Here is a 25,263-nt window from a genome sequence, read left to right as displayed (position 1 = left end):
TGTGTACCTTTTTATGTGCATTTTGTTTTCTTCAGTAAATCAGATATCCTGATGAAAAACTGTGTGATCATCTTGCATCGCTGTACCGTGATCGCATCGTATGTTATCATAGGGATCAAGCTGGTATCAAGGCATACAAAGTAATACTTCTTAATTTGGCTTCTCCTTGGATGATGAAAAAGTCAAAGTGACTGTTTACATTTTGAATTTATGACTAGGGTTAAAAAGAGAATTCCCAGGTCAGACGAGATCACGCACTTAAAATGAGATAATGGATCTGTCTAAACATTATGTCTCATAGTTAATGCTCATCATCCACAAGCCTGTGGAGTTGTGGAGCGATTCAGCCACCTTTTTTATTGCCTCCAGATTCATGTTACTCGCTCTGCTGCTGCAGAGGAGGAGCCACACTTGAAAGGGACAGAGCGGTCACCTGATCCCGCCAAAAGTGCCTGTGTTAACCCCAATCCAGCAGGCCAGGCAGCGGGGCGCCGGTGACTCCCAGCACCTCAATAATTCCATTGTTCCAAAAGACACCGGCAGACAGAAAATCACACACACACACACACACACCAATTCAAGTCAGACCAAAACAGGCCATGGCCCATTTTATTCATCGGTCTCCCCGCTTCATTCTACAGACATAACCGACCGTCCAAGACAGATGCTTATCATGTGTCTGAAAATAAAACACCCACGTCAATGAATTCCCTCAAACCAACAATACATTTGCACAATGGCATGATTAGAGCAGGTAGGTCAATATTTAGTTGTGTAACCACAGAATCACAGTTTCCTTCATCGCTAATCCAGGTGGTTTTACTGTTTACTGCTCACAGTGAGATCCCTGCCAGCAGAAACATTAATTAGTTGTGATTAGTGTGGGTGTTTTATTTATGGGCAAGCGTGATGCCACACAAGAATGCCGATCACCTGAGGCACGGGGAAGTCCTTAAAGGCCCTCTTTGTCAGGTACTGCAGAAGTAAACCTGCAGGACAGATGTGGCCTCGTGCTAAAATACAGATCGCTCCCTCGCAGCGCTGTTAAACGGACGCCTAATGAGGATGAATATGCAGATCATCAGCGCTGAGGAAGTGGAAGGAATGAGGTTTGGTGGTGATGCGGGTGCACACTTTATCACCGGCTCCATTAGGGCTGTGTATTCTATCAGAATCAGTGCCAATGTGTGCAGGAAACACCACTCCATGTCCCGGGGTCGGTCTTTAGCAGGATTTATTATAGACAGTTGGGGCGGCTGCTCCGCTCTGATGGATGGTACCGTAGTGCCGGTTGGAGGTTCTCTGATCTGCGGAGGTCCTGAACCACAATGACAGATTCAGGTTGCTGCTTTGTTATTTGAATTCAGAGGGGAAAAACAAACCGTGACAGAGCAGACAGCTTGTAACTAGATAAATGCACAACAGCATGGAGCTGTATGTGGGTCACGATGTTAAAACGAATGATTGGAAAGAAACTCTGAATTAAAACTAAAACACTTTGGATTTATTGGATAAAATAGAATACAACAGGTTTTATGTTGAAGGCGGTCAACCAGCTAAGGCCTTTAGGTCGTGACCTCAGAGCCTGGGTGGGCTAAAGTCTGACCACAGTTTGGACGAGCCTAAAAACAAAACCTCCGGAGTGAATGAACATGATCCAGGTTACCTGATTTGAAGCTTTACTTGGCCGTTTAACAAGCTAATACCCAAAAGTGCATCCAAAGTCATGAAGTGCATCGATAGCAGGCTGCATACTTCAAGAGGTCTAGACGTCTGTAAGTCTGTCCAACACTTTTTTGGTAACAACGTCTGGACGCATTTTCCATGAAATCTGGGGCAGATGTTATGGTTCTCAGTTGGATAAGCTCACTCACCTTTCTCTCTAAAGGTACCATGAGGTTACACGTTTGTGGATCTCTCCTCATAACTATTGGACTGATTGCCAGTTCATTTGGTTGAGACGTTTATGTTCCCATCAGGATGAATTGCAATGACTTTGGTTGATCCCTGAACTTTTTATCAAGTTTCTTTATCAGTACAAAAGTGTGCAATACTTTGAAAATGAGTAACTACTCTAACTTCAAAACTTGCACTTTATAATTTATAACTCAATGCATCCTTTCTCTGACAACCTGTTGTGAACATTACCCACAATGAAACACCAGCCTAGTGCGGATCTAGATCATAGACAGCCTAGTGCGGATCTAGATCATAGACTGTGTGTAAATGAGGACAGTGCGTCTGAATGTACTTCTATCAGAATAGGAATCGTTTTTGGGTTTTTTTATTGCCAAGTTCATTTACACATACGAGGAAGAACACACGATCTTGGTGTATACGAGTCAGAATTGATGTCGTTTTGATCCAAGACACGAGCAGAAGGGAGCTGTAGCTGCGGAATTTACCCCAACCCCTTCAGATAGCCAAAGCAGACATTAAACTTTATGATTAACCAGAAGAGATCCGTACGGTCCACTGCAGAACAGATTCTCACAGTTTTCAAAAAGGTGAATGACTCTCATATTCTGCTGTAAAAACGTAATGGGATAAGATGCAAACATGGTAAACTAAGAAGCTAACATTTTTAGCACGTTAGCATTTTGTGAGCACTGCCCCACATAGTTGCTAGCATGGATGTAGAATGTGGAGGTAAACATGTCAGTAAATGGCTTTAAGATCTTTTGTCACGTGTGTCTGCAGATCAAGATCATCGAGCTGCCCAGTAAGACCCCGGTCTGCACCCTGGTACCAGACGCTAAGGTGGGGATGGTCATGTGTATCAAGCTGTGGCAGGTAAGCAGACCACAACGCGCTCTGATGTTAACAGAACATGTCGTGATATAACTTCACCCAAAATGATCTCTTTGTATAACGAGTTCACCCGGTTCACTTTGGCACCTATAATCAAACGGAGGAGATTATCCCCCCTTCTTTTCTTTCCTTTCTTTTGTCAATTCTTACCTGCTTGACTCTGATTGGCCAGAAGCCCTTAACAAAACGCAATGATAGAAAAGTCAACAAAAATGCACACAAGAGTCGTGGCACATGATTTACAGCCCAACAAGTCGTCCCGGGCCTTTTTTTTCCGAGCACGTCTTCTCAGCTGGCAGCGAGTTCCGACACTGTAATTAGAGCGTTTGGAAGGGCCGGGGGTTCACAGCCATATATCAGCCTGCAGCTGTACATCCAATCTGATCCCAGCGAGAGAGAGAAAGAGATTGCTCACTGTTTTGTAAATGCTGTCGAAAGTTTTATTTTTTTCCCCCAGCCATTAACGAGACCCTGTAATTATTTTTATGGCTAATTATTAACTCTTTGGGTTTGGGGCTCCTGGGGGGGAGTGAGGTTTCAGACTAATGCATGACTGAGAGCAGTTTGAATAGATATTATGTCCTGTGTAGTTTAGTGGCAACAGAAAGAAAAACAAAGCTTTAATTTAACAGCCAGAGTGAGGCAGATCCGTGCTTTGTGTGCATTCAGTCCTCTAATCTCTAGGGATTTTTTGGGGCCAATACAGATATTGGAGAATGGGGAGAGAGAAAAATCTGATACAGATATATCGGCTGATATCTTATCTGTAGAGATAAATTTAGATACACATTTATTACGCTGATCCCTCAAATGCAGTTTATCAAACACTTGTGGAATAGAATAACACAGACAAGATGGCTGCTCAACTGGAAAAGTAATTTTGCATGTACCGCTTAGCACTCTGGAAGGTGATGATGTTTGCTTTAATCCATATAGCACTCTATAGTGTAATTCAATTAAACTTAAATGAAATGCTGTTTGACTGGTGAATAGATCTCGTGATATTATCTTTTATCTGCGATAAAATTAGCCAATACCGATAGTCACTGGATATGCTAATATCAGCTGGTATAATCGTCCGGCTGATTAATCGGTCGGGCTCTAGTAATCTTGTAACACTAAAATAACTTGATAACTTGTCTTAATACCTTTTTCACACAAGTTTCTAGAGAATGCCAGTTGAACCCTGAAATCATCCTGAGTTGTCTGTTCACATATGCACCTCTCAGCAGGAGACTTTCCCTGTTGGATTGGAGGAGGGAGAGGAGGGAGAGGAGGGAGGTCACAGGAAGTAGAACGACACAGAAATAGCAGATTAAACAACAGAGTCTGATCCTATAGCCCTTTTAGTCTTTTGTACTTTGCAAAATGGCCGTAACTAAGCTCAGCTGTCATCACATCTTTATACAATCATTATGTTTCTGAGATAGTGTAATATCGATGTCCCAGTCTGTGAATTCACATGTAATTTCGGCATTGAGGAAGTATAGCACAGCGGGAACTCCACATAGACACACATTCAGAAATGCACAAACACACAGAGTGCTGTGCTCCCCCTGCTGACTCCGCTGATATCATCTCTGTATTGCCTCTGAAGGCGGTACGGGGGGGGATCACTTGGCCTCATTGTTACGCCTCTGCAACATTTAGATTGAAGCTGAAACATCACAGGGGACGTCAGTATTGTGGCTAGAAAAGGGCAGTCTCAAAGGGGCTTAAGATTACAGTTTCTTGCCTTTGTATCAAGGATTTTTTTTGTATCAAGGATTCTTGCCTTTGTATCAAGGACCTAAATACCCTCTTACTCACAAAATAAAAATGTATGTCTTTGTGATCACATATGCAGCTGGAAATGTCAGGATGTTTTCAAGACGTTTGTGCATGTGTGAAAACACCATCAGGACGCCTTGTATTCTTTTACACTAACTAGAGACACTTGAAGGACTTTCCTACGATGGTCATGAAGCTGCTTGTGTAATTATCATGGAGACATGGAGAGAGACTCAGTGCATGCTCACGCTGTGTTTTCCCTTCCCCTCTGTTTGAATCCACTGTTGCACCCACCTTTCATCATCTGATTTATGAGGCAGCGCTGCGTCAGTGTTGAGTGCCAGGAAACATAATGATCAATTATATCATTATAAATTATTTAATATCATTGTAATGCGGCGCAGGCAGCTGTCGGACTTCAAAGACGAGAGGGCCCAGGTGATTCTTAAATCATTTCAGGCCGGTTTCTTTTCAAGGCTGAGGCGTGTTCATCTGTTACACTGACTGAGCGACTCAAGGGGGAATAAGACTCAGAGCCCCCGGTCTGTGTGTGAGTGTGTGAACGCTCTTTCTACACACAGTTTGAAAACTCTCCCCACACATTCTGTACGTCAGGAAACAAGAAAAAGAAATAAGCTCACGCTGCCTTTCACATCAGACGCTCATCAGGTACCTGCTGTTTTTTTAACCTCACACAGCAGGAGGCAACAGCTGACACCATCCTCCTCTTTCTCCACCCCGTCACACACACACACCTTGCTGAAGAAGAAAAAGGAGGAGACACTGACAACACTCTTCTTCTCCGTCTTCTCCGTCACCATGACTCCCTCTCTTACACTGCTACAGCTGAGAAGTGATTATCCTCCATTATTCCTCCATCAGACTCACCAACAGATTTATTATTATGGACCTCTCCGACCTCTCTCTCTGCTGGAGTTTATGGAACAGATTAAAGACAAAAGCTAAACTGCGCTTTCTTCTCGATCCTGCTGAGAATCCCACCCAGCCCCTCAGATCATGTGCTTGACTCTGTCTGAAAGAAGGCGACACAGCCACTGCCTTAAGTCTCTCCATCTGATTGGCTGTGAAGCAGTGAACAATGGAGCGGACATGGAGGGAGAAAGTTCCTCCACATGTGTGTGTGAGGATGCTGGGTTAGGCCGGTGGGGGGGGGGGGGGGGCGGTGATGTATGATGTGAAAGTCTTTTAATGTGAACAGAGGCTGGTCGAGGAAAAGGAAATGTTCCTATACAGATATCCATCACTCTCAGCTCATCACCTCGCTCTGCCTCGTGGCCATCATGACATCATGGCCGGGGACAAAAAAAAAGCGGAGAGGAAAGCGATTGGTTCCTGATGTTGAGGCAGTGCGTGCCTGAAGCCTGCGGCAGCCACATCAGCAAACAAGCGGGAGGGCCTCTGTTTTTTTTTTTTAAACGTCTGCCTAAACGAGGAACTGACAGAGATGTGTTTGCAAAGAAAACATTAAATCCAGGACGTCCCCAACATACTCAATTCTTATTTTATTTTATTAGATTATGTGACGGGGAGACTTTTAAAATATGCAAATGAGCTGAAAATGATTGAAAGCCTGATTAATTCAAAGAACAGATTTTTCAAAAGGAGGCTTAAACGCATAATGACCCTGTAAAACACATGCAATCCTCAGTTGGTAGAGTCGGTTGTCTCTCAACCGTAAGGTCACATGTCCGATGTGACCTTGAGCAGGACACTTGACCCCAAATTGCTCCCTCTGCTTCACCAGTGGCGTATGAATGGATGAGTTGATACTTGGGATCATAAGTTCCTCGGAATCGTTGGTAGACGACCTGCCTGAACGACCAACCCGCCTTGTTCCCTATCCCTCTTCCTGCTTCTTATCCCATCTCCCCCATCCCATTTCCGGCGCAGTTTTGGTCGATGGCTGTTCGTCATGAGTCTGGATTTGCCCAAGATGTCTGCCTTGCTGCTGTAACTTTTGCTAAAACTGATTGATTGATTAAAAATGGGCTTCTGGTAGCTAAGTGGTTAGTGAGCTCGCCCCATGTACGGAGGCTGTAGTCCTCCGTACGTGGGGCGGGGGGCCCAGGTTCAAATCCGAAAAAAAAACCTGTTGCTCCTTTCCGGCATGTCATTCCCCACTCTCTTTCTCTCATGTCCGACTCTATCCCCTGTCCTGTCTCTACAATAAAGAGACACCTTTTGACTTTTTTGTGGATATTCTGTCCCTAATGAAGAATTGAAAATGACTCAATTTAAACATGTTTGTTGGCCCACATGTTCAGTTACAATCTTTTATAGCCAGCAAAATAGACTGTACTCACTACAAGACTTCAGCCATTCACCAAATTACCTACCACCTCAGAGTGTCACAATGTGAGGAGAAATAAATTACCTTAAACTGATGTGTTTGGAGAGGCTGCAGCCACACTTCTTCTGATCCTCTACAGGCCTTTTACTAGCTCGCCCTCCTGAACAGTTTTACTTTGAGCACTTTTTAAAACCATTTCCTCATGATTAAAAAACTGATCCAGGTTGTTGTTTATCAGACGTGTAATACTGGAACAAGTGTTTGGTGAGACGGAGGCTCACATAACGATGAACAGGTTGAGGCCAAACTCGTTGCCATCTCAAAGACGATGAAGCTTGCTGTGGTCCTCCACCAGCTCCCATCCATCTGTCTCTCCAGCTGTTCTCCTGGTGATGAATCTGCTCCCCGGGCCCCAGCCCCACTCCAGCAGAGAGCCCTCTTGTAGAAAGGCCTGTGGAGGATATAATGAATTAGGTGTCTACCCAGGGTTCCCCGACCTCTGACCCATGACATCATCAATCAAGGAGGTCCTCCACTCAAGTGAAGCGGTGGGCCTCATAGCCTGGAACACTTTGCCGGGCCCCTGCCGGCGAGCAGAGGCCACTGATTTTCACTTGTTTTTATTTGTTTTCATAATCCCGCGGTGTTCGTCCGGGCTGATATGTTTGGAAGGAATACACGGCTCTGTCTATAATTTGTTTAAACCTGGGAGAAGAGAAACATGGAGCGCTAAGTGAGAAGACGACTTGAAGATGGATGGAAGAAGTCACAGACGAGGCCCCTCTTGCAACATATGGAAAACATTTATTTCCCTCCTTCTTTTCTGAAGGGGCATCGAGCTCTCGCTGACTGCCTGCTGGTATTTTAAAGAAACCAGTCAGCGCTGAGTGTGCACACAGCTCTCCTGAAGTCTTCTTCCAGTGGAAATGTTTAAAATGGCACATGTGGATGTGAAGGAGAAAATCACTTTGTTTACTTCAGTCTCTATGAAATGACATGCCTTCATTTTGGACCGGCGTCTTTAGGAGACGGGCCTTTTATTATTTCAAACAAAACTTGTGCACAACGACTGGAAAGAATTTAAAAGTTTTAATTTTCACCTGAAAGAATATTCATCTTGAACCTTTTTTCTCACACTGGTCTGCATACTGGCATTATTTTTTATTTTGGGACAGATGTTAAAGTTCATCTCAATGTTTTTAGTGTTTTGCTGCTTTCCCTCCATATTCTTGAAAAATAAAATAATCTCAATATTTTTGGGGGTTTTGCCGATATTTTACACCCCTAAAAAAACACAACACATATTCAATGTCAAAGGCAGGGCTGTTTATTTTCTCCAGATTCATTTTTTCAGATTTTGGTTTTAAATTGTCTTTAGGTCCTGACAGAAATTAATAACTCATGTTCTCTGAACAAGGAAAAAAGAGAATCCATCATCTGTATCAGTTGTAAGCCTGTGAAAACGTATTTATGTTGAAAGAGATTGTGCTTGATACGGGGTGGTCGATGTGTTTTACAGACAAACTGTTTGTGTTTTTGGTTTGTGCACCGGGTTTGATTTGTTTTGATTTGGAAGATTTCCTCTGATGATCTTTTTATAAACATGGAGACTGAATCTGTGACATCGCTTGATAGAAAGGCAGAGAAAGATAACGTGTGGTGTGTTTCAGTTTAACTATGTGAGCGTCCATCAGGTGTGAGAGCTGAAACAGTTAGCTGATTACTTTTTTTGACTTGAAGATTATTATGCAATAATAACCGAATAATTCAGATTGCTCGTGTTATGTTCTTTAATGTGAACAATTATCCTTTCTGTAATTCTAACTGCATTTTGGGGAAGAAGACGGAGAAATTGTGATTATTACTTTATATTTGTATGAAAAGCATTCTCTTCACATTAATAATTTCACATAAAGCAAGACTCTTCCCTAAACTTTTCAAACATTGAAACATTTGTTTTTAGCAGAAAGAGGAGGATATGAGGCTTGCAGTCTCTTTAACAATTTAGCTCTTCTAAATATTTCAAGTAACATGACATGAAACTATTTACAAAAGAACACAGGAAGCCTTCATCTAGGAGGGGTAAAGAAAGAAAATGTAATACAGAGCAGGTTAGCGGGTAAAAGACAATCACAAAAATATGGAAATATCACCCATGAACTCTAATAAGTCAAATCAAATCTGCTCTTAAAGGTTTGACTTTTCAGTCCATTTGGTCCGTATTCTGTAAAATCTTTCCTTTTGGACTTTGAGGGAAAAAGTCAGCCTTTCCATAACATATATTTAATGTGTTTTGTTTTTCTAAAGATATTTTTGGGACATTTTCCCAATAGCTTTACACTTTCAGATAGTAAAGCTGAAGAGAGAAAGGAAACGCTGGGAGGAGACCGTGAGGGACGACATGCAGCAAAGGGTCGAGGCTGGACTCGAAGACACAGTCACTGCGACGAGCACCGTAGCCTCCGTACATGCGGCATGCAACTTAACTGCTAGGCTATCTGTTGCCCCTTATGTTTAAAAAAATATATATATTTGTTGGCTTCTCCCTTAATCTGGATAGAAAGCTTTAGAGTGACGGGACTATCTGGAGAGAGAGAGTGGGGGATGATACACACCACAGAGGGTCAGTGTGACAAGGACTGTAGTCTCTGTTTATGAGTCGCCTGCTGTACCTACAGAGCTAAATCAGCGCCACCTTTTAACGGCTGTTATAACTAAACTAGACTGATAAATGAAAATATCATTTTTTTTAAATATAAAATAGTAGGGACGCAGGTGGCCTAGCTGCAAGATCGCGCCCCATGTACAGAGGTAAAGACCTCCAAGTGGGCCTCACAAGTTCTAGTCTGCTCTGTGGCTCCTTTCCCGCATGTCGTTCCCCACTCACTCTCTCTCTCTCTCTCTCTCTCTCCCTCCCTCCCCCTCTCTCTCTTTGGGTTCCTGCTCTATCGACAATGTAATAGACATTGTAAATAGACAATGAGAAAAACTGTAAAAGGTGATAGATGTGGTTATTAAAAATCAAAGTCTAATAAATATAAATGAGCTTACTACGCTTTAAAACATAGCTAAATAAACCTTACATGATGCATGTTATAATTATTGTGATTTTTTAAAAAACATTTTAAAGGTTTCAGGCGGTGAGATGAGCAGCAGGTTCCTTCATGTTCGGTCAGAGTGCCTGCAGCGAGCTCTGTGCATGCTCAGTGATACAGATGAGGAGTAAAGTGAGGAGTGGTGTATTGGCGGGCTGTAAAGAGAGAGAGAGAGAGAGCAGCAGGCTGACGAGTGGAGCCCACAGCGTCTCTCCGAGTGTCAGCAGGAGCTTCCAGGATGATAACCTCTGCTCCGCTCGGCTTCCAGCAGCATGCAGCGGTTTTCTTCTGTGGGTTTTAAACTACACAGCTCTCCTCTAACCTCCTCCTCTCTCTCTCTTATCGTCTCCCCCCCCTCACTTCCAGCCAGACTCCGGGCCCGGACCTCTCCTGCTGGCTGGATACGAGGATGGGTCCCTGTTGCTGTGGGATGTTACCCAGAGGTCCGAGTTGAGCCGAGCCAAAGCCCACCCTGAGCCTGTCATGTGCCTGACCTTTGACCCCGAGCGTCTGAGGGGCATATCAGGCTCCTCTGAGAAGACCCTCTCCTCCTGGATGCTGGACAGACAGAACAACCTGCAGGTCAGCAGAGCACATGCAGACTCTCAGAGGGGGGCAGGGGTGTTTGTGTGGTTCAGTAGTTTCCAGACTTCTCAGTCTGATAAAACATTCTCAGCTCGCACAGTCTCACTTTGAAGACGTTCAGACCGAACTGTAAGAAGTGTCCACAAATCGTCTCCATGACGACGTTCAGACGAGATGGAACAGCTCCTTCTTCAGTTTAAAAGATTTATTTTGAAAAACCTGACAGCTGTTGCTGCTTCCTGTTTTTTATGTGAAGCCAGCACAATGCAATGTCAGTTTTAGTACAGCGTTTTGTATCCTCACACATGAAACCAACAACAACAATAACACTGTTAATTATGATAATACAAATATCAGAATCAGTATCGCTACAAATGTATCGGAATCGGATCAGAACTGTTTCTCTATTAGAAACTTGTTAACAGTTTATATATACACTTTATTATAAGTTCCTAAGTGGGGCGTCCGTGGCACATCTGTGGCCTAGTGGCCAAGTGGTCTAGCGCCTGGTCGAGGTCCTGAATCTCTTTTTGTTTACTCATTGTTGCAGAGAGAGAGAGAGAGAGTAATGAAAAGGTAGTGGTGGAGATGTAAGGAGAGAAGTAATGCCTTTCTCCAGACTCTCTCAGAAAACATCAGGGGCCAAAGAGGAAGAGGCTCAGCAGGGCTCCAGGGGCCATAAATCAGCTGCTGGTTACACAGCGTTGGCAGGACCAGGGGCCAAGGGCCGAACCAGAGCTGTCACTCCAGACTTAAAGCCACCCACAGACAAACACTGACTCAGAGTCACACGTTAGCTCTGGACAACACACTGTGTATAGTCCTGCCTTAAGACAATCCACTGGGATGTCATTTCTCGTTTGACTGTGTACTAGAAAAGAGCAGGATGATTGAATACCGTTTTAGAAGTTTAGAAAACGACAAATATAACTGCTCCTACGATCAGGACACTAATGAGACGCAACAACCCATGAAAACAGAGAAACTTAGATGTCGTAGTTGATGCAAACTCTGCATTAAAAGTGACATCAGGGCATCTCCTGCCACCAAAGAGAGAGATCAGCAGCTCTGCAGCACATTTCAGCAACGAGGTCATTCAAAGGGCTTCGCATAAGGCATCAAAAGATACATTAGTTACAGGAAGACATGTAAAAATCAAACAATCACATAAATGCACCTTCTATATATCACCCCAAAGTCCCCGACTACAGTCTTAGCTTCCCGTCAGACACAGACTCACCTTCTGGTCTTACCTAATCCAAATGGGTCGGACAATCCCCTCCCCCACCCCCACCCCAGCATAATTCATTTAACATAACAGCCAAAGCATCGGAGACTTAGCGCCTCATTTAAAGCTCTATTTTCTCCAGGTTTCATGAGCGAAAGGGAAAAGCTCCCATACATGCAGCGAGCACCCCCGGTGAACCGGAGCAGAAAGGAACGTGAGGCTGATACAGCACACTGCTGGCTCGTTGGAGGGGTATTATTCTTTCCAGGGCTCTTTTACAAATGAATGCTTGAATTAGAAATATTTGCAAAAGCCGTTTTTTTTTCTCCCTTAAAAAATGCGTCAAAACAGGAACGAGTGAATATTTGGTTTATTTTTCTCGACGCGACACAATATTGATTCAGCATGTAATCCAGGATGAGGAAGACAGGGAAAAAAGCACAGGGAGAGAGGGAAAGGATCCAACAGGGGCTTTTAAATTATCCCGGAGTGCAGCTCAGTGTGACGTCCAGACAGCTATCCTCAGTTCTTTTCCCACAAAAGTATTTTTGTGTGGCAGCAGCAGTGAGGAGGCGGGAGGACCTGCCCGGGTGGCAGACCCCGGCAGCCCCGGGTCCTGACGGACGACCCCGTGAGAGGTAATAAAAATATCAAAAACCTTTGAGGCCCCTTAACTAAACAAAAAACACATCTGCAGTAAAGGGAACAGTAGTTCACAGTGGGAGGCTGAAATAAAGGCCGTTAAGTGCCCTCGGCATCCCGCTGCCCACAGAGCGGTACACTGCAGCGTCGGAGGGAACCGGCTGGCAGCGAAGATAGAGGGGAAACTGAATGTGACACAACACAGCGCAGTTATGATTTAGTGAAGCTGAAGGGCTGTGAAGTGAGCTTATCAAGGTATCCAGATAAAGACAGAGGAGGAATGGAGGTTAATGTCTTACACATGAGGACTTTATCTGCTGTTTGACCTGGCTGCCCCTGATACATTTTCATAGTAATGAGGCATCATCTGCGGCCTGTCCCCCCCCCCCCCCCCCCCCCCCCCCGCTCTTCCTTTCCTTCGAGCGCACATTTTCAGGAATGTGTCCGGGTGAGGGCGTGGGTGTTGGGGGTTTACAAGCTGTTAAGCCAGACGGACATATATCTAAGACGGGACGCTCAGACCTTTTGACAAGTGCAGTGACAGGTTCATCCAGGACAAAGATTGGAGAAGGAGTAAACACCTATAGACGGAGGAAAGATTAGAAGTGTAAATCAAGCATGGCTGACAGCAAGCTATTCCTGAGGCTGCTGACAGGTGTCTACAGGTGGAACCCCCCTCCCCCCCCCCCCCCCCCCCCCGTCACCTGTGTGCACGCTGTTCTGACCCGACCTATGGGTCAGGACTGCTCCTGTCTGCTTTGTGGCTGATGAGCTTTTCCGTCATAAAAAATCCTAGCTCTCTTTTCTTAGCAGCCCCCGCTCCACCCCCCTCCTCCTCTTCTTCTTCTCACTTTTTTCTGAATGGGATTGCTCACCTGTTTGACACATCCATCTCCTGTCAGCCGCAGCGAGGTGACAAAAGGCTGTAATCTCCCCCGCGGCTGAGTGTGATTCAGGGACAGGGTGTGTCAAAAATACCTGCGAAAAAAAAAAGAAGCCTCCCAGCCGCTCGGCCCCGAGTGAGTGAGCGATGATGGGAAGTTTCAGTAGGCGAGCGTGAACGCCGACATCTGTGCCAAGAGGGGAGGAAAGGGGAGCGAGGCTTGAGTGAGATCTGCCAAGGTGATGCTCCTCTTGTAGGTGAGATGATACAAAGAAGGATCCTGAAGTGTGAGTTTGTGTTGGCTGAGCAGAGCCGATCGCCCCCTGACAGCCCAGAGAGAGAGAGAGGCCTGCTGTGTGTGTGTGTGTGTGTGTGTGTGTGTGTGTGTGTGTGTGTGTGTGTGTGTGTGTGTGTGTGTGTGTGTGTGTGTGTGTGTGTGTGTGTGTGTGTGTGTGTGTGTGTGTGTGTGTGTGTGTGTGTGTGTGTGTGTGTGTGTGTGTGTGTGTGTGTGTGTGTGTGTGTGTGTGTACACAGGCTGAAACACAGGCAGGGTGAGATGTTTTCAGACAAAAGAAACGATGATCCTAAAGATGAATTCTTTCTGTGATCAGATAGTAAGGAAGTAGGAGAGTAAGATGAATGGGGTGTCAGCTGAAAGAGGCCATGACTCCCCCTGTTAGAGCTAATGGATCTCACTACAGATGGAGAGATCTGCTTAATGGCCGCGTCAGGAGCCGGCAGAGTTTTTTTCCGTTTTGTGTGGCTCTGAAGCAAGAACAACAATCCAGCTGCTGAGAACACAAAGTTAAGATTTCCTTTTTTTATTGTAAGAACAAAGACTTCACAGGCTGGTCTCTATTATTCATTGGTCTGCTTATTATTGGATATGGAATCATTGTGATTTCCCCTTTTCATGGTTTACTCTCACCAAGAGTCTCAAATCCTAATAAATCATTTTACTATCACTGAACACACATTTAAAAAATTACATTTTAAAGCTGTAAATAATATATTCCTGTCTAAAAACAATAGAACAAAGTAGACATTCAGGTTAGCTTAACTTAGCTTAGCTTAGCACAAACACTGAAAACTGTGGAACAGCAGACTGTGTAGCCACAAAAGCGTCCTAACTAAGCTAAGAGGTCATCACGTCTGTGAACATTCATATTGATTCAGCGACGGTGTAATATTAATGTCTCAGTTTGTCAGTCAACATGACGTTTCAGCGTTGTGTCACAGCTGGAGCTTCACATACACACACAGTCAGACGTGCACACACACACAGTGCTGCGCTCCCCTTTGCTGGCTCTGCCGCCTCTGTTACTACCTCCAAACACAGTACAGAGGGGGGGTCACTTTGTCCCCCTGTTACACCTCTGCAACATTCAGATTGAAGGTGAAACATCACAGGGTGTAAATATGGAACGGCAGTCTGAATAAGATCAAAAACTATGACTTCTGTAAAACGACCTGACATGACTCTAATTATTTATCAGTTATTGAACTTGTTCATCTTTATTTTTCATTTGTCAACTCAATAATAATCACATTGTTTTAACTCTGATATTTAAGTACTTTTCCAAAAAAAATATTTTTTTTCACAATCAAAACACACAAGATACAGTACAAACACTGACTGATGAAGAACTTGTTTTTAGATTTGAATCAATGACAAATTGATTTTTTAGAATATTAATGAACTGTAGAAGTTTTTATATTTTTTATTGAACCAGGTAATGAACCCAATGAGATCAAGATCTCTTTCACCAAGAGGGCAGCAGCACACGTCATAATACATATTACATGATTAAAAAAAACAATAAGTTAATAAGTAAAGAGAAAACAACAACTACAATGTGCAAATTGGTTCACATTCATAAAGTGCAGAGCCAGTTGTCTCTCGTTTTTTTGTGTTAAGACAAATTATTTTTCTATTCTAGTTGATCATAATCCAAACTCCAAAAACATTCAGTGTACAATCAAACATTAGTATTGATATCAAATATTAATGCAGCAGAGCTAGCATTATGTTATTTCCTGGAATTGGTGATGGTGTTTTTACTGCTAATCCGTCATTATTTGTTTTTTTACACAGCTGGAGTTGCTAACGGATAAATAAAGTTATTTGAATTTAATTTGTCTTAAACATGAATCACTAAAATAGTTTGCAGTAACTCATACTTTTCATTGTGATGAGTTAATAAGCCTTTATTCTCAGCGTCACTATCCTAAAGAACCATGGCAGACATCTCTGTTTACTCAGGAAGCAGCAGTGCTTAACGTTAGATTCACTATTCATTCACGTCATGGAGCAGGACGAGCACTTTCTCTGCACAAAGTAAAAACAATTAGTCGGGCCGGGCCGGGGGTTGAATGACCATTACTTCATCATTAGCCGCTTACTGCTCACAATTGACCCTTTAATGAAACAAATACCTTTTCCTGACACACACTATGGGAAGCAAAACAAACAAAAACAGACACTTAAACCCATCATTATCAGGCTGCTAATGCACACCAGATGTGGCGAGGAAGGGGGGCATACCAACTTCTTGAGGTAATAACAACAGCTCCAAACAAGCTTTTCACCCCCAGCGTTTTCATCGTATCGACTTGTTTGGTCTAAACGGCGTCACACCATCAGCGATGAAGGTTTGATGCAGAAATAATGACATCACTGCGTTTGCTGCGTGTTTCTGACCACAGCTTCGTCTCTCTGTTTTGATCGGGGGGACATTCCTCCCCGCTCCCCTCTCTGCCGTACATTCCACTTCCTCCACTCGGCCCTTGGCCTGGGGAGTACCTGGCTTATATCTTCCACATGCAGCCTGTGGACTGTTCCTGTCCTGGAACAGGAGCATGCAGATAAATTCTCTCCTCCCGTCCAAGACCATTACTCTCTCTGGACAAGACTTATGAAGTCAATTTTCCGCCGTCCAGTTTGATTTCTGCCCCTATATCCAGATGTTTTTATCCCGTCCTGAAGAGATCCCTACCCCGCATGGAAGAGCACGTTCGCTCCCCAGGAATGCCCTCGGCAGGCCCCCCCCTTAGATAGCGATCTGAGCGGCCATTCATTATAATATGTCAGAATGTTGCCCCTTTAGAGAGATTGATACCGTCCTTGGGACACTGTAGATCACAGGCAGAGGAAGCTGTGGCTAATCTTTAGCAGGCAGACGCTACAACAGCGTATTTATCGGGGTCTCTTCTCCCGCTGACCGGACCTTTCAGTCTTGAGTGTAATTCATCAGAAGGCGCTTAAAGCAACAAGGCCTCTGCAAACACGTATTTCAGCGGGATGGTCTCGCAAACTGTGACAAAGGTAACTCAAGTCAGTGGGGCTTGCAGAATAGCCCCCCTCCCCTAACTCCAAACCAAATAGTGGGATGCAGAGAGATGTGCTAGCAGCCCGCGTGCCGTAATGTTTTATGGCCGATGATTGAGTCCCAGGAGTCTCCAGCCAGGTTCAACAGACATCCAGCTTACACCTCAGTCATCAGATCAGCTGATCGTCTGACTGTCTGTGTTTGTTTTGGATTCACGTTCCTGGACAGCTTTGATTCATCGACTAATTGACCTCATTGTTTTGTCTCGGTTATTTTTGTCTCCTTATTTGCATGCACAACACGCTCACTGGGTTATAAATTCCTCTGACAGTCACCACAGCCTCTTGTGATACATGTTGAGGTGATAAATGGCTCAGATCCTCTTCCTCTTTGTGTTTTCACAGCTCCAGGATGATGTGACGCTGGTGAACGCCGGGGTTTCCCAGCTCTGTATCAGGGGGGATGGGAAACTCCTGGCGTCAGCAGGCTGGGACCATCGCGTGCGGGTGTTCGGGTGGAAGAAGCTGAAACCGCTGGCCGTGCTTCAGTACCACACTGACATGGTGCTAAGTGTGGCCTTCTCTGACCACCAGGACCCCAGGCAAAGACTGCTGGCGGCCGGATCCAAGGACCAGCGGGTCAGCCTGTGGTCCATCTACAACGAGGGAGCCGACACTGGCTGAGCCTCAGAGCGCCGCGAGGGTTTAGAAACTCTTAATCAATACTTCCTGAACCCTCGTCTGTTCCAATGTTGGTCTAAGCTGACCAACGATTTAGTATTAGTGCAAAGCAACAGTTTAATATCTGCACATGTGGACTGTGTTTACTCTGCTCTCAAGTGAAAGACATTCACAGTACTGTCATTTTGTTTATGTTCCTAAAATACTGTACAGTTAGCTCAGAGAGGGAGCTCAAGTTTCCTGACGTGGATCTACAGACATTGTGAGAACTGACTGCTGACGAGATTTTAAAACTAAATCAAGACTATAGCCGAAGGTTCCTGACATTCAAGTTTATCCCACACAAGTTTAATTAAAAATAACAAAGGAAGAAACAGAAACACACCTACATATTCACACGCCATCGCTGGTGAAGTTTCTTGCCCGAGGAATGGTCTTCATGTGGCTGCAGGAGCTGGGGATCAAACCCCTAGACCTAGACCGAGATGCCGGACTCTACCAACTGAGTCACAGATATTCCTCTGAGAGCTTATTTGAAGTTTCCACCTCAGTAATCTTAAAGCATAAGAAAATTACAAATACAAATACACAGCGTCAAAAACACTCTCTCTCTCTTTCTCTCTCTCTCTCTCTCTGTCACTCTCTCTCGCTCTCTCTCTCTCTCTCTGTCACTCACTCCACATCACTGATAAACACAAGCTAACTTGCAGCTTAATCATAACTAACTTCCCTGTCAACTTGAGGTCCGCAGATATTTCCTGCCGACGTTTCTTTCATCAGAGGAGGGAGACAGATTCAACAGAACATGCCCGCTGTTGCCACGGTGATTGTTAACGCTATCTGTCATTACATTCAGGGACAATAAGTGAAAAAAAGTCTGGGAATATGTGTGTGCAGTCATACGACCAAAATATCCAACATGTCCAAAAAAATCATCTGACTGGTCGTCGAGAGCAGTGTTTCTCAACTGGGGGGTCGGGACCAAAAAGTGGGTCACAAAGCCATTTCCAGTGGGTCCCCAATGTGTGCCTGGGAACATTTTTTTGGGGGGGGGAAAGGTCTATGATGTGCTTATTAAAAATGTTTGTTTTATGTCACATGTTCTTCCATCTGAGGATCAAACTGTTTGATTTTACATGAAATAAATCTGAGCGGTTGAGAACGTTTCAAGAAGATTAGGGTCTTGATTTTATTATTCAGGAGGTCTTGGCGGGTCCTGAAGCTCGACCAGTCTAGAAACTAACTCTAACTCGACCCTAACTGGTCTAGAGTAGCTGATCGGGCTGTGATGTGAAGCCATACCACTAGTTAATGAGGCCTGTGTTGACCTTTTCAGCCAGCTGTTTGCCGAGGTCTTTTGTGATCGCTCCATGCAGCGATGTGATTGTGTTGACTCGTCCCATAGGAGATTTGCTCCAGTGCATTTGAATTTGAGGCATATACGAGGCACCTGAGCAACTATGTAATCTTGTGTTGTTATTTTAGCGGCTCTAAGCTCAACACACACACGCTGATCTGTGAGCTGTATTTGTCAAACAAGGTCAATCACAGCGGGGGAATAAAGAGCAGAGAGAGAGAGAGAGAGATGTTGGTTTAGTGGAGGTGCTGAGCGGTAGATGCTCACCTTCATCAGCAGCATTGTTTCTCTTAGTCTTACCTCTTTATTAATGAATAAGATCAGCATTATTTAAAATAAGAAAATGGTAAAGGGACTTTATTTTCTATTCTTCTGACTACTCAAAGCGCTTTTACACCTCAGGTCACACCTACACACTCACACACTGATGGTAGAGGCTGCTGAGTAAAGAGACCATCAGTATTAACTCATCCATTCATACACATTCACACACTGATGGTAGAGGCTGCTGAGTAAAGAGTCCATCAGTATTAACTCATCCATTCATACACATTCACACACTGATGGTAGAGACTGCTGAGTAAAGAGACCATCAGAATTAACTCATCCATTCATACACTGCTGACGACGCAGTGGGAGCATCTTGGGGTTAGGCGTTTTGCCCAAGGACACATTGGACATGTTGCTGCAGGAGTTGGGTATTGAACCCCCGACCTTCCAGAGAGGACAGACTACCAAGTGAGCCACAGCCGCCCCAAAATCTGAAATAAAATGTTTTCATGTCCTTGGTCAGATGATTGTTACCGTCTACATTTCCCTCACATGCATCCCAAATACAGACGGGATCTTGTTTGTGAGCGTCCCAGAGAGAATCCAGAGGTGTTCCAGAGCTCTCCACTGTCTCTATTAATATCTGTGTGAGGCAGCGAGCAGCATGGCAGCCCGTTTGTTCCAGGAGCACGGTGCAGAGGGGGGGCCAAAGGCTTCAAACGCTCCATGTTCTGCTTCATAAAAAAACTGTGTCTCCTGGGATGACCCCGAATGGAGGCGCTCATCACGCTGTACAGGAAAGGCCTGAGAAATCAAAGAGCCAGACTCACACGGCCGCCACCAGTCATTAGTGAGCAGAGGAAAGACGAGGTCATTTGCACGACAAGCTTCCGTGTGGTGGAAACAAAAAAGTGTGTCGCTGCTGGGTTGGTTGTTTTTCTTGTTTTCCTTTTTTATGTTATTGAGTCTTGTTCTTCAAACTTTCATAAATCATGTGTCATCATTTAAAGAAACATGGAATACTATTTTTTTAAATAATATTTTTAGTCTGTGCCTTTGATTTGTTTCACTTGTTCCCCGCAGAGCACCCTCCATCCCTTTTGTCCCTGACCCCACTGCATTCACAAACAGCTTCCGAACTCCGCTGTTGACTTTGAACAAACACGGGAGGCGGCGTGGGCCTGCAGCTTCCGTCCGTCCTCTGATAAATCAAACGCCGCCAGCTCCCATCGGTGCAGATGTGTGCCGAGCCGAGCGGACGGCAACCCCCCCCCCCGGCCTTCAGAAGTGCGAGGTGGGGAGGACCTCATAAATCACTTCATAATGGATCATTTAGGAAGTCAATAAATGGACGGGCACAATAGAGCCTGTGCTTCACTTATCGCCTAACGTGTGTCTTCCTCGGCCCCGGGGGTCAGAGGTCAGCCTGGCTTAGGGAGAGGACGTAATGCATTTGTTTTTTTGTTGATGCTGACACTTGCTAAGCCTTTGAGTTTTAGTCTTCAAACTGAACCTGATTATTTAGATAATATATATTTAATATGAAGAAAATTATCCTTTTTTACAAGATCTCACCTCAGGCTTTGTGAATTAACACAAAGTACAAAGCTTCTTGTCATCGATGATGAATTTTTATGTCCCACATAAAATGCACCTCCACTTGTCTCTAAGTTTGAGAGGCTAAAGGGGGGGGGGGGGTATGAAACAGGTGTTCAGCTGTTTAAGTGGAGGCCTGTGGTTGGTTTACCTGAAATGTATTTTTAATAATTTCCCTCAGATCCTGCAAACAGCTGAGGCCTCTAAATCCAAACGTCCGCAGAGGTGGAGGGAGAGAACGGAGACGCTGATCGACCGGTCACAACATATTTTCCAGATGCAGCTGAGTGCCAAATGATGCCTCTAGGTTGTACTCTCATCCGTCCTCTACCTCTTCATACTTCAATGCCGCAAAGTCCTGAGCACCATGTCTCCAGAAGCCTGAGACATCTGGGCACATGACGGCTCTTTAACCTGATTGGATGTGATCAGACGGATGCAGGTTGCTCTTTTTTACCTGTATGTATTCTATCTTTGTGCATGTGTACCCAGGTTATTATCATGAACCAATACTTACAAAATAAGAAAAGCTGAAATGTAAATACATTTTTGTTTACTGAAACTCAAATAAGAAACTAGGCTTTATCAGATACATAACTAACTGAAACTCAGATCAAAGTAAAGACATATTTTCCTTATTTTTTGTCTTTTTTCAAAGGTTTATTTTGGGAGTTTTTATTCCTTTACCGTAGAGACAGGACAGTGGATCGAGTCAGGAGAGAGAGAGAGAGAGAGAGAGAGAGAGAGAGAGAGTGGGGACAGACATGCAGGAAGGGAGCCACAGGTCGGATTTGAACATGCCCTCCCCCCCCCCCCCGACACAAACATACTGAGTGACACATAACCAGAGGTGGAAAATAGTGAATTATATTTAATCGTGTTGCCGTAATTGAGTCGTATTTTTGTGTACTTGTAGTTTTTTTTTTTATCTGTAATTTAACTTTTACTGAAGTAGGTTTTATTTTAGTATGTAAGTAATATTTTAAATCACAGAGTCCCTAAGGTAATAACAAAAGAAAAAACAACTGCAATGTCAACCTCCAATAAACACCACAGAAGAAGAATTACAATAACAAGAGTTGATGCAGTTTTGTCTTAAAGCATCTTGAATGTCCCTGATTCTCAGATTTTGGTCTTGTTTGGGTCATTTAGGGAAAGTTACAACATGTATGACCTTGACCTGTTTGGATTTCCAAATCTGGAGTATGACTGATGTTGGTGTTTGTTGATGAAGAAAAGAATCCACCTTCAGTGGTTGTATTATTTGAAAATGTTTTATGGGGTGGTCTCGACTGAAATGACACATTCAACCTCCCTTAGTGTTTTAAATATCATGTCTCAATGTTTTGTGTCGACGTGTTTTATTTTGTTAATGCACTTTAATTTTTAAAGATTTGACTTTAGTGGGGAAAAAAACTCAATCCCAAAAAAAAAACTAAGTAATTTTACTTCAAGTAAATTTTAAAGGAGCTACATTTTACCTTTACTTGAGTACATTTTTAAACTGGTTGTTTTACTTGTACTTAAGTAAAGTTTCATCAAAGTTATAGTACTTTTACTTGAGTAGAATATTTCAGTACTCTTTCCACATCTGCACAAAACCTATCCTATTGGTTTGTTTGTATGGATGAGCTCTCTGACTGCAGAAGTTTAACGCTTTTTTTCCATTTCTTATAAAATATATATATATATTTTTTTTTTAAAGATTTATTTTTGGGCTTTTGAGCCTTTAATGGAGAGACAGGACAGTGGATAGAGGTGGAAATCAGGGAGAGAGAGTGTGGGGAATGACATGCGGGAAAGGAGCCACAGGCTGGATTTGAACCTGGGCCGCCTGCTTTGAGGACTGCAGCCTCCATGTTTTTAAAGATACACACTCAGTGATATCTTTTCCTGAACCATTAACAATTCAGAGACAACACAAATCAAATAAAACTGAACTAAAACAAAGCATTTTCAAAAACTAAAAACATTAAAATCAAATAAAAATGAAAGAGTCAAAACCAAATCAGAACTTATTGATACAGATTTGTTTATTAGGATGAACAGCTTGTGATGAACCATCTTGTTTCTGAGGGGGTCCTAGACACACAATACAGACAAAACAAAACCAAGAAATTAAAATAACAGGAGAGACAAAAACAGGAGGACAAACAACACACAGACACAGACAGAGAGATGAACCTGATGACCACGAGGAGGCCTGGACCTAAGATTTGACGAGCAAAAGAAAATACAAATACAATCAAATATCTACACACACATACATATGGAGAATACACTGGATATATAGTGCAATGTTTAAGGGTATTTAATAAAGAAACGGTTATAATCTTGATATGTTCAGATGTGACATGAGAAAGGCAACGTGCTGATTCACTGAGTTTTGAGGTGTAATTCACTTTACTTCCTCCAGTAGGCACAGTTTCTCTGGCTATAAAATCACATATTTTTTAAGTTTGCAAAGAGTTTAAAATATCTCCTACAAACCCTGGATAGTCCTCTGAGAATATATAAACAAGAGGAATATAATATAGCTCAAATCTGCAATGAACACAGGTGTGAAAACCTCGTAAGTGGGAGGCAGAACAACCTTGTAAGGAGCAGTGATGATGACTTCCTATGCAGTCGGTTAACTTGATCTGTGACCTCTGGCTAAATGTCTTCATGTGGGCGACCTGTAGAGATGTGTGCAGTACGTGTGTGTAGTCTTTGTCTTTGTAGAGCCATTAAAAAATCTCCTCTCTGCCTGTTAAACTTTGTCCTTTCATGAGTTGAATTCAGAAAATTTGTTTTTAAGAGGACATTCAACATGTGACATTTGTGATTATTCATACAAACGGCTCTGATCTCCTCTCAGCAGGACCCGATAAGACCTGGATGTCATGTCTACGAGGACCGAGTCATTCTGCACAGGTGTGATATACGACAGGAGAACATTTCATTTATAGATATTATTTGATGCAAAGTTAAACAACTTCAATACTAAAGATGGAGACAATAACAAACCTGAGGTTACTTCAGTATTAAAAGTTATTCTGTAATTAATCACAGCACAATTCATCAGCATATAAAGTAATTTAAAGTATGCAGTATACCTGTAACTTAATAATAATACAAATAAATTCCACTTTGAACAAATACTGAAGCCATGTTTTTGATCTAGGGGAGATTTTTTTCTGATTATTGAATTTGTTTGATTTTGTTTTTTTGAAGCAGTTCAATGTAGAGGAATACTTTGTTTTCTATTTTTTACTTTTACAAAGAACGAGGAAGGAAAACGTAAAAACCTGCCCTTTGTACAATTTGTACGATGACTAATACATAAGTAGAAATGTTCTTTTTTGTCTTTATTTTACAATACAGTAATTTACTGTAAAAACACACACATTCACATAATCCTCGTGTGAGTACAATCCACCCCACGTTTAACAGAGGACAGAGAAACCAATCATTCAGGTCAACTTTAGGAGTCGAGGATCAACTCCAACATGATTCTTCAGACTCATACTGAGCGATAAAGACTTCTGAATCGTCGAGCGTTCACACAGCAATGTACGGCTCTCTGGACTATTCCATAATTTTACTACATAAATTGAAACACATCTTTGTTTGAATGTTGTTCTAAAATAATTCACCTTAAAATGATATTTTCTCCTGTATGTTCTATTAAACTATCTCCAGAGGTGCTGCTTGTCAACAGGCAACTGCTTGGTTCACAGCTGAGCTTGACTTTAATGAAGCGTTTGATATTACAGGCAGCATCGATATACTCCCTCCTCCTCTGATTTATCACGACCTCACTGTGCTGACTCAGCTTCATTTATAGATTATATTCAGAGGTGTAGTGGTGCCTGAACAAGTGGGTATACTCTTCATTTTTCCCCCAAAGTGTCCGGTCCAGCACAGGATAAACGGCCTCTGTTATAAACAGTGACATGTAAGACTCCTCAACGGGAGTAGGGATTGTTATGAATGAACATTTACCACAAAAGAAGAGCAGGTTTTATCATTTTAACTGGCAAACAGACGACAGGATGAGACTACTACAAAGTCCCTTCACCGTCCAAGGGAAAACAAATTGCAGCATATACTACTGAATATGATGAATCAGAGGGGATTTAGAAGTGGGTATACCCTGTAGACTGAAAAACAAATGTGTATACCCTTCACTACACCACTGAATATATAGAAATATAGGGGTTTTTGTTTTTGTTTTTAAATTGGCCTTCCTTAAAGTGTCTCCTCTGGCTGAAATGGAGGCTATAAACTCACTTTTTTTTATAGGATATGCTTCCTTTAATTTACCTAAGTGTGCACAGATAGCCTACATTGTGATTGTTTTTTTTTCCCACTGCGGTCAGTGAGGTCAAATGATCCTTCATAATACAGATAACAGCCTTTTACTACGCGCATGGGCAGTCTAATTGATGTTTCTTCTGTGTTAGAAGAAACCTATAATTAGTCTCAATTTCACCTTTCGACCCCTCTCTCTCTCTCTCTCTCTCTCTCTCCCTCTCTCTCTCCTCTCGCGTGCGATACTCTTGCCAAAGTCCCCACGAGCCTCAGCGTGAAGTGGAGAAGATTAATGTCACAAACCATAAACCCGGTGTTATATCGAGAACTGCATGCACCTCACAGGACAATCTAAACTATGGCAGACACATTTTCTACACTGCAGTATTTTTAATCCACTCTTACATTTC

General features: G+C 43.2%; 1 protein-coding gene across 3 annotated transcripts in view; it reads left to right on the top strand.

Moving 5' to 3' along the window:
- Positions 1-18,509, top strand: part of gnb1l (guanine nucleotide binding protein (G protein), beta polypeptide 1-like) — a 31,423-nt gene extending 12,914 nt beyond the window's left edge. For all 3 annotated transcript variants that reach the window (XM_020650577.3, XM_020650578.3, XM_065962775.1), the window contains exons 5-7: positions 2,701-2,793; positions 10,354-10,569; positions 17,059-18,509. In XM_020650577.3, the coding sequence (XP_020506233.1) occupies positions 2,701-2,793; positions 10,354-10,569; positions 17,059-17,337 (588 nt within the window). In that variant the 3' untranslated portion in view covers positions 17,338-18,509. The remainder of the gene's footprint in view (positions 1-2,700; positions 2,794-10,353; positions 10,570-17,058) is intronic.
- The last annotated feature ends 6,754 nt before the right edge of the window (positions 18,510-25,263 follow it).

The sequence above is a fragment of the Labrus bergylta genome, chromosome 2 (assembly GCF_963930695.1).
Source record: "Labrus bergylta chromosome 2, fLabBer1.1, whole genome shotgun sequence".
Classification (NCBI taxonomy): domain Eukaryota; kingdom Metazoa; phylum Chordata; class Actinopteri; order Labriformes; family Labridae; genus Labrus; species Labrus bergylta.
The sequence above is the reverse complement of the archived record's forward strand: the minus strand, read 5'-3'. Positions and strand labels throughout refer to the sequence as shown.